This window comes from Pelodiscus sinensis, chromosome 30, assembly GCF_049634645.1.
Source record: "Pelodiscus sinensis isolate JC-2024 chromosome 30, ASM4963464v1, whole genome shotgun sequence".
Classification (NCBI taxonomy): Eukaryota; Metazoa; Chordata; order Testudines; family Trionychidae; genus Pelodiscus; species Pelodiscus sinensis.
The window spans coordinates 4,148,223-4,157,222 of NC_134740.1; the positions used below are offsets into that span (position 1 = coordinate 4,148,223).

At 54.3% G+C, this 9,000-nt stretch overlaps 1 protein-coding gene and 1 non-coding gene across 2 annotated transcripts; both read right to left on the reverse strand.

Moving 5' to 3' along the window:
- Positions 1-2,561: 2,561 nt before the first annotated feature.
- Positions 2,562-3,503, reverse strand: LOC142821114 (olfactory receptor 10A7-like). The gene has a single exon (XM_075911917.1). It carries the CDS (start codon positions 3,501-3,503, stop codon positions 2,562-2,564), a length of 942 nt encoding a protein of 313 aa, XP_075768032.1.
- Positions 3,504-7,666: 4,163 nt separating this feature from the next.
- On the reverse strand, positions 7,667-7,807 carry LOC142821419 (U4 spliceosomal RNA). The gene has a single exon (XR_012898193.1). It is a non-coding gene; the product is annotated as a U4 spliceosomal RNA (small nuclear RNA).
- Positions 7,808-9,000: the final 1,193 nt, after the last annotated feature.

Genomic DNA, 9,000 nt, shown 5'->3' on the forward strand with positions numbered 1-9,000 from the left:
GCTTCCCGCTGCGCTCGGTGAGTGGCCCAAGCCGCTGGCCCATTTCTGGCCGCTCACCCGGACTGGGATGCTCAGCCGCAGCGAGGCACCTGCTTTGTCCCCGTCACACTCCCCCTCACTGGGGAACCCACATTTCTACCCCGGCCCCTTCTCTGCGACGCTCCCCAACGCCTGCCCCGTGCGGACCGCGACTCACCAGCGCCCCCTGCCAGAGAATTTCTCCCCCGCAGCCTCAGGCGGGTTTTGTCCGGGCGCAGGTAGGAATCAGTGATCAGTCTTTAGGAGTGAGGGGTCAGCGAGTCTGGGACTGTCCCTGCTCCCCCCCCTTCAACCCCCAGTCAGTGTCTGCTCAGCCAGGCCCTGGGAGCAATGGCCCCGGCTCACACGCCGGGCGGTATCAGCCCGGGGAAGGGCGGTGTCTGACGGCGCTTTGCTGCCAGAAGCGTTTTCCAACCCACGTGACATTTCTGCTCCTGAAATCACTAGTTCCTCCTCCCTTGGGACTGAAATCTCCGCGGGGGACGTGGTGGGACGGGGCAGCGGGGCAGCGCCGGGCTCCCTCGGGCACCTTTGAGATTCCAGGCCTAATTCACTCGGGGAAATCCAGCGTTCTCCGCCTCCCTGAGCCCCCTAGATACCAAGGGGCGGAATCAATCCCGGAGCCAGGCCCGATATGGGACGGAGCCTCCCCCGTTCCCTGCCCGGCTCGGCTCCCCCGGAATTCTGCAGGCGCCCGAGCGCACCTGGAACCGACATTTGGCAGGAAACGTTCCCCGGGCACCGACCCGGACACAGAGACGTGCCCCTGCCCGTCGATTGCAAAGTATCTGGCAAGCGGGGCGGGCCACTTGCTAATTCCCTCTTGGGTTCATTCCTCCTGACGCACCTGCCATTGGCCGCTGCCGGCAAACAGGACTGTGGGCTAGAAGGACCTCGGGTCTGACCCAACGTGGCCACTCCTATGGTTGCAGCTCTGGGCAGGGGAATGGCGTTCCGGTCACTTGTCGGAGAAATGATAAAGGAACTCCTAGATACATCAACAGCTCAGGGGTCAGGCCTAGAGTTGTGAGTTCAAATCCCACTAAAGCCTCGGGGACAGTGTCTACTTTTAAGTGTACCTAGATCCGTAGTGTGCAACATGCTCACCTCTAATCTCTCTTCGGCTGCTTGAGTGTGGCTAGGTCGCAAGTTAAGAATTCGTTGGACACCGCGGATCTAGACGGTGCTTGGTCCTGCCGTGAGGGCAGGGGACTGGACTTGATGGTCTTTGCAGGGCCCTTCCAGTTCCAGTGTTCGAGTCTATGGGTCCCGCTCCCAGCCTAGCGAGGCGAACACCTCACGTGGCACAGGGACGCTGGGCTGGCGGCTGCTCCTACCTGGGGCTGGTAACGCCACACCGGTTCTCCGCGCGGTTAGTTTCAGTCCAGGCTTTCCTAGGTTCCCTCTCACTGGCTACGTCTACATTGGCCCCTTTTCCGGAAGGGGCATGTTAATTTCACTAGTCGTAATAGGGAAATCCGCGGGGGATTTAAATATCCCCTGCGGCATTTAAATAAAAATGTCCGCCGCTTTTTTCCGGCTTTTAGAAAAGCCGGAAAAGAGCGTCTACACTGGCCCCGATCCTCCGGAAAAAGCGCCCTTTTCCGGAGCATTTTATTCCTACTTTGAAGCATGTGTATCTGGCGCAGCAATACAGGGCGGTGTCTGCGGGCTGCAGATCGCTCATTGCAAGGACACTGCCGCACGGTCACTGCTGCCCCCAGGCGGCGCAAGGCGGAGGTGCAGGCTGGGTTCTTGTAGAATCTCTACTAGGTTCTGTGTCGCTGTGTGTGCGGAACAGTAATAGCGGGAGGTGTCCTCGGGTTTCCCTAACCCAGCCCCTGCTGCAGCTATTCCATTTCACCTACGCAACCCTATGGGCCAGAATCTTAGAACCCTTAACTGAGTACTGGACACAGATGTAGTCTCCTCATCTCAAGAAAGATCTATTGGCATTAGGAAAGGTAAAGAAAAGGGCAACACAACTGAGGAGGGGTTTGGAATGGGTCCCATGTGAGAAGAGATTAAAAAGACTAGGACTTTTCATCTTAGAAGAGAGGAGACTAAGGGGAGATATGCTAGAGGTCTATAAAATCATGACTAGTGTGGAAAAAGCAAATAAAGAAAAGATATTTACTTATTCCCTAAATATAAGAATTAGGGGTCACCAAATGAATTCAACAGGCAGCAGGTTAAAAGAAAGAAAAGGAAGTTTTTCTTCATTCAGCACACAGTCAACCTCTGGAACTCCTTGCTAGAGGATGTGGTGAAGGCTAGGACTTTAATAGGGTTCCAAAAAGAGCTAGCGAGATTCATGGAGGTTAGGTCTATGAATGTCTATTAGCCAGAATGGGTAGGAATGGTGTCCCTAGTCGCTGTTTGTCTGGAAATGGGTGAGAGGGGAGGGATCAATGAGGATTACCTCTTGGGTACTCTCCCTCTGGCGCACCTTGTACTGGCCACTGTTGGCAGAGAGGATCCTGGGCTATATGGATATTTGGTCTGACCCAGTGTGGAAGTTCTTATGTTCTTAATTCTCTGCAAGCTTTGCACAGGGCCTCTTGGACCTCCCTGTTTCTCAGGGCGTAGATGAGTGGATTCACCAGGGGCGTCAGGACAGTGTAGGAGACAGAGAGAACTTTCTTGAAGTCGCTCAGGAGGTCGGTGGTTGGGAACATGTAGACAATCATGAGAGCTCCATAGTAAATGCTCACCACAATGAGGTGGGAGGAGCAGGTGGAAAAGGCCTTTTGCCTCCCAATCGTAGTGCGGATTCTGAGGATGGTTCTGAGGATGCAGATGTAGGACCCCAAGGTGAGTACGAAGGGGACTAGTAAGAAAATCAAGGAGACTGTGAATGCCAACGTGTCCATCAGCAGAGGGTCATTGCAGGAGCATTTTACAAGGGGAATAAAGTCACAAAAGAAATGGTCGATACCGTTGGGGCCACAGAAGGTTAACTGGGTTATTGACACTGTGGTTATACAACTAGAAAGCAAGCCGCCTATCCAAGATCCCACGGCAAACTGGAGGCAAAACCTGCCACTCATCCGAGCTGCGTAGTGCAGGGGGTTGCATATGGCTAGATACCGGTCGTAGGACATCACTGATAGGAGGAGGCATTCTGAGCCTGCCAGAGCACTGAAGAAGTAATATTGTGTGAGACACCCAGTGAAGGAAATTGTCCAGTCCCCAGTCAGGAGCCCGGCCAGCAGCTGGGGCAGGACGGTGGAGCTGTAGCAGATCTCCAAGCAGGACAAGTTGCCCAGGAAGAAGTACATGGGGGTGTGGAGGTGTCGATCGGCCACAACCAACACTATGACAATGATGTTTCCAGCCATGGTCACCAGGTAGATCACGAGAAATAGCAAGAAGAGAGGAACCTGCAGGCCAGGAAGATCCCCGAATCCCAGGAGGATAAATTCTGTGACAGATGTTTGGTTTCCTTGTTCCTGCCTTGCCATGGGGTGTGTCTGTGGGACAAAAACAGGGTCACTGGGAGCAATAACTAACATTCATTGCAATATGGTAGCCTGTGGCACTGGACTTGGACAGGGGGTACAGACTCCCTGACAGATGTGACAGACGCTGGTTCAGACAGTCACTCCGGTCACTGCCTGGTAGCTAAAAGCTGAAGGAGGGAGGGGGAGCTGGGCCAGGAGGGAATATTTTACAGGGAGCTCCAGCAGAGAAACCAACCAAGCAAACAGGCCTGGGACTTGTAAGAGCCGGGTGAGGAGCTTCCCTTTGGCCTGGCCCCCGGTTCTCCTCCTCATCCGGTCCTTGGATCTCTCGCAAAGCCTAGGTGTGACTCAGCTCTGGGGGACTCATGGACACATGCAAATAAGGCCAAAGAGGGTGGGGGAGAGTCAGGAGTGCTGCCCAATCTTGCATAACTTGTACAGCACAGCGAGACCAGGGCAATTGGACCTGAAACAACCTGGTCCTAGTGCATCCCATTTTTATAAGAACAATTCCAGAGACATCCGGAAAACTATTAATTAAGCACTTTTGCAATATTTTGGCCCAGCAAAATGTATCCTAAATATTGACATAATAGGTATCGTACACGATATGCAGTTGATTGGTAGATATGACTAGAATCACCAAGTCTCGCTTTGCTGTAAATTGGGTTTAGTAAGGAGAATGATGGGAGGGAATAAGCAGGAATGACCCACAGGTTTTGCTTTTGATGTAACTAGAAATACTGGAGCCCTTTCCCATACCCAGCATTCAAAGGAACCACGACCTCCTGCCTGGTACTGTAGGTAGCAGGTACAACCAAACTAGGCTTAATTATTGTATGTTCATCTCCACCTTGAATGTGCAAGCGGGTGTGGTTGTCCTATCCCAAAAAATCTAAACTAAGTATGGAAAAGGTGCCGAGGGGCAATAAAACACGAGGGGCTTGAAAACAGTTTCAAAAGCGGGGAGAAGAAAAACATCGAAATTGTGCAGTTATGGATGGTCTGTGAAATCATGAATGATCATCTCCTGCAGGGGTGGGCACTAAAACTGGGCCATTTTACCAGGGTCAGCCCCTGCTGGGCTGCCGCCGCCATATTTACCTGCACCGCCCCTGGTCCTGGAGATCGCAGCTCCCCGTGTCCAGGAACGGCGATCCGTGGCCAAGGGATGCTGTCCTCCTGTGACGGCGCGATGCGGTTCCCCCGTCTCCTGCACCCCGAAATGGCACAAACAGACTGCACCAGCCGGTGGAATAGAGGAAGTTTATTGCCTCTCCAGGATACAGCACAGATGTAATCTGGTCACAGAGCTGGGCTAGGATGCCTCAGGCCCCCTTGAGATGGGGGAGACTGGGCCCCTAAACTCCAGACCCTTTCCCTAGGCTGTCTCCTCCATGCTCTCAGACAGCAACTAACTAACTCTCTTCCAGCTCTGCCCCCCAGCCAGGGCAGCCTCCACCTTCCTTTGTTCCTCTCCATGGGGGGTGTCTGGCCACTGGTTTGCATAGTGACGCATCCTGTTTTGCTGGGTCGTGGTACCCACGGCAGCCAGTGGGGGTTACCCCAGAGCCAGCAGCATAGAAACCAGCCAGGTACCCCCACTACGTCACAGCTCCCCGTACCTGAGGCGGTGCAGGTAGATTTGGGCGCCCGTGAACTCATCCGCCCAAATCCAGTGGATCTGGTGATCCCAAAACCTTTTATTCCAAAATACCAGTTATTTCTGTAAATTCCACAATAGCCATACACCTCTGCCCCCAATTCCCATGTACCCCACTCAGTAAATGGGCTCCTTAGATTAACGCTGATGCTTTCCGAAGAGTTGGGTGGCGTTTAGGAGCCAGGTTCTCACTGAGTTTCCCGGCAGCTGGACCTCGAGTCACCGCCCTGCTTCCGTTTTCCTCTGCCCCTTGTCACCACAGCATGAAAGCGACTCACAGACAAGCCTGGATTCCAACCTGACAATCCACATGCGAGGGAGGGAAGTCTCAAGTCCATTTTACAGAGGGGAAACTGAGGCCCAGACTCAGCGAGGCTGAAGTTAACCAACCAGCCCTGGGAATTTGGGCACCCACTCACACGAGTGGGAATTGTGCACATAGAGATCCGAACTGGGTTGACCTGAAGGCAAGAGAGAGCAAGAGAGTGATTTAGGAACTGACCCTGCGTCCAGTTTCCCAAGGCCCCAGGGGAATTATTAGACTAATGCAGGTGTCTGGGGTGTAGGGTGGGCCCTGTCTGACCGGGCCAGTTCAGTTAGACCTTACCCTTCCCACAAATGGGTGTTCTGGTCTCCGTAAGGGGGCGTGGGTTCAAATCCCACCCCTGACATGACTTTAGTTTTCTGTGTGAAGAAGTGACCTTATTTCATTGTCTTCTCTAAACATGTACTTAGGGCTTCCCTAACGAGTAGCAGCAATAGACGTTGGAGTGACTTCAAATGTCTTTAAATGTCGCCGTCTTAGTCTGTGCTACATAACTGTGCTGCATGGTCCTGCATTTTGCTTCAGCTACAATCTTCAAATATCTTCTCCTTTTTGTACCAGCCCCGCTGCGCTCTGTGTCACTGTGTCCCTGGCGCAGTAGTAGGTGGCGGTGTCCGCAGCTGCGAGGGAGGCCAGCTGCAGGGAGAACTGGTTCTTGGCCGTGTCCGCAGAGATGCTGGTCCGGCTTTGCAGAGACGCGGCAAACCACTTTCTCCCGTCATAGGGGTATATCCGAGCTACCCACTCCAGCCCCTTCCCGGGGGGCTGCCGGACCCAGTTCCATAGGTAGCTGCTGCTAGTGAGAGAGACCCCGGTCACATTGCAGCTCAGGGTGAGGGTCTCTCCGGGCTTCACGGCGCCTGGGCCGGACTCGACCAGCTGCACCTGGGAGAGGACACCTCGGAAAAGGGAAAAACAAAACATGGAAACAATTAGCCAGTCAGTGAATCCCTGGACCTGTCCCCAGTTCCCCAGTTTTCTAACCCACACTCACAGCTGGGGGTAGAGAGCAGGACAAGGAAAAGCAACAGAGATTTCATTTTCCTTTAAGGCACTGAGGGGAACTCCCCAGCGGGCAGGGCCGGGCAGGTCTGTGTCTGGGAGGAGACTGAGGCTCCTAGAACCAGGGGCTGGTATTTAACAAGAACCCCCGGGCAGGGATTTGCATGCGGGTTCCCCAGAGCGGGTATAAGAGACAGCGCGGGCTGAGCGCTCAGTACGTGGCGATGCCCCCTCGGCATTTCCCCTTTACCTCCCGGAGAGGCCGGGCGCTCATCTCAGTGCACAGGGAATGGCAGGAGGGGGCTGTGCGAGGCAGTTCGGGGGGGCCAGGGGACCCGTGGACTCTCTTGCCAGGGATTTCCATGCGGGTTTTCCTAGCGGGGATACACTAGCAGGGGGAGGGACCCTGTGCAGGGAGCGCCGTCTAGTGGAGGGGAGCGTCCTCCGCACCCCACCCCACATCTGAGCGGGAAAGCCCCTGGAAACCGGCGGGTGTCTCTCTCCAGGTTCACGGGCTGCTCCAAAATGTGCCGCAACCTGCCATGGACACAGACAGTGCCCCGGGGATGCCCAGAGGCGGGAGTCTCTCCCGGGAGGGGCAAATGGGGAAGGAACCGCAGCTGCAGGGAGAAGTTTATTTCCGATACTGAAAACCCGCTTTATCGGGGGGGGGGGGGGGGGGGAGGTTGGCTGTTCCTCGTGGAGCAGAGACGCGTAGGACTGGACTGGACCCGGAGGGGGGGGAGGGGCACTTATTGCAGCGCCCTGCGCTCCTGGAGTGTTCCCGAGATTATCGAGTGTTCCCGGGGCTGCGGTTGCAGGGCAGAGCCACTAGGGGGAAATGGCCCCTGAGTTCTGGGGTTTTTCTCTCATGGGAAGTCAGAGCTGGGTCATGTCGAGGAGGGGGCGGGGTGATATTGGGAAACACTTGGGAAAATAACCTCAGATTGGTTCCGCAGACTCGGCTCCTTTCTCTGCACTGACCGTTTGGAACCTGGTCTGAGAGGGAGGGTCGCAGGGGGGAAGCAGCTGAAAGAGGCCACGGGGCTGCCTACTGGCAGGACATGAGCCCTGGGACGCTCTGGCTTACTTAAAATAAAGTCAGGTGATATAACCAATAAGCAACATTATTACAATCACTATTTTTTTCTTTTGTTGAACAAAGCTGTCCAGCCTCCCCAGAGACCACCAAAAATTGCCGATGCCGACTGTATTTCAAGTCGTCACGGCGGGGTATTGGGAAAAGTTTTCAATTAACAATAATCGCACCTCGGATTAACCTCATTGACTACGATATTGCCACTGCGCAAAGATAATTAAACACTCCCCGGCGCGGTGACCCCGGGCCGGCCACAGGCTCCCAGCTTAGGGCGAGGCCCGGTACCGTGGCGGGAAGCCGGGTACGAAGTGCCCCAGCACCGCTGTCTCCGGAGCCCCGGCAGCCCAGCCAGACCCAGCGGGCTTGCGGGGTTCAGCGCTTCTGTGCCGCTCAGAACCCTCAGCTGGCCGCAGAGGCCTCTGGGAGCGCGAGGAAATGTGAGACTGACGTCACCAGGCGGGAGGGGTGGGGGCGGGAGAGGCTATTTTGTCTCATTGCAGCGGAAATGCTTAGAAATCACAACACCACGTGGGGGCTGCTGGGTGATTCCCGCCAGATTTTCCCGGCAGTTCGACATGGACGGAAACCAGCCCCCACTGCGCGTGCTCAGAACAGTCCCTCTGGGGCATCAATGCCTTGTGCTCAGCCTGGCACAGGACATGGGAGCTGAAAATCGCAGGGCGCTGTGTTGCATAAATTGCTGGTTTCGTCCCCTTGGAGGCTGATTTACCCCAAGAAGAGAGTCACACTTTCAGGCTGGGTCCAAATCAAGTTTATTGGTTGCAACCAAGGTACGGCTAAGGAACTCAATGTTCAAAGCAGAGCAGACCCCCAACATCTCATACGCAGGGGTTCTTATAGGGTTAACATCCTTCCTGGTTTAGGTGCCTTAACATGATAGGTTACTTCATTTTTGACATTTAGCATTCCTATAGGTCAGGTTAATTTTCCAAATGAGGTTAAATACAGTGCCTACTTGCTGACTTTGCGGTTACAGCTGTGTTACATTCATTCACTTTTGCTGAACAATGGGCAAGCCATACTTCCCTTTTTCCTTTCCTGCTTGAGCGGGTCACAAGTTTAAAGGATGTGGAATCTATCCATATCTCTACTTAACAGAAGACTGGTTTCACTTCCCCTCGTCTCCTTATTATAAGTTATTACTTGTGACAGGCCTTGACCTTTGTCATGTCTTACTCCTATACAAATAGCAAATATATCTAAGCATTAGCAATGTATGTATATTGTAAGTGCCCCTCATAGGGGAGTCAATGGCTCCGGGGGATTTGACTTCCCTTTTACACATCAGCTGGGCCACTCCGCAGTCGCCCGGAGACTGACAGCGCGTGCGGATCAGCCCCTGCAGTGGGGGAGGGGAAACACCCCATAGAGGGGGGGGCGCCATTTA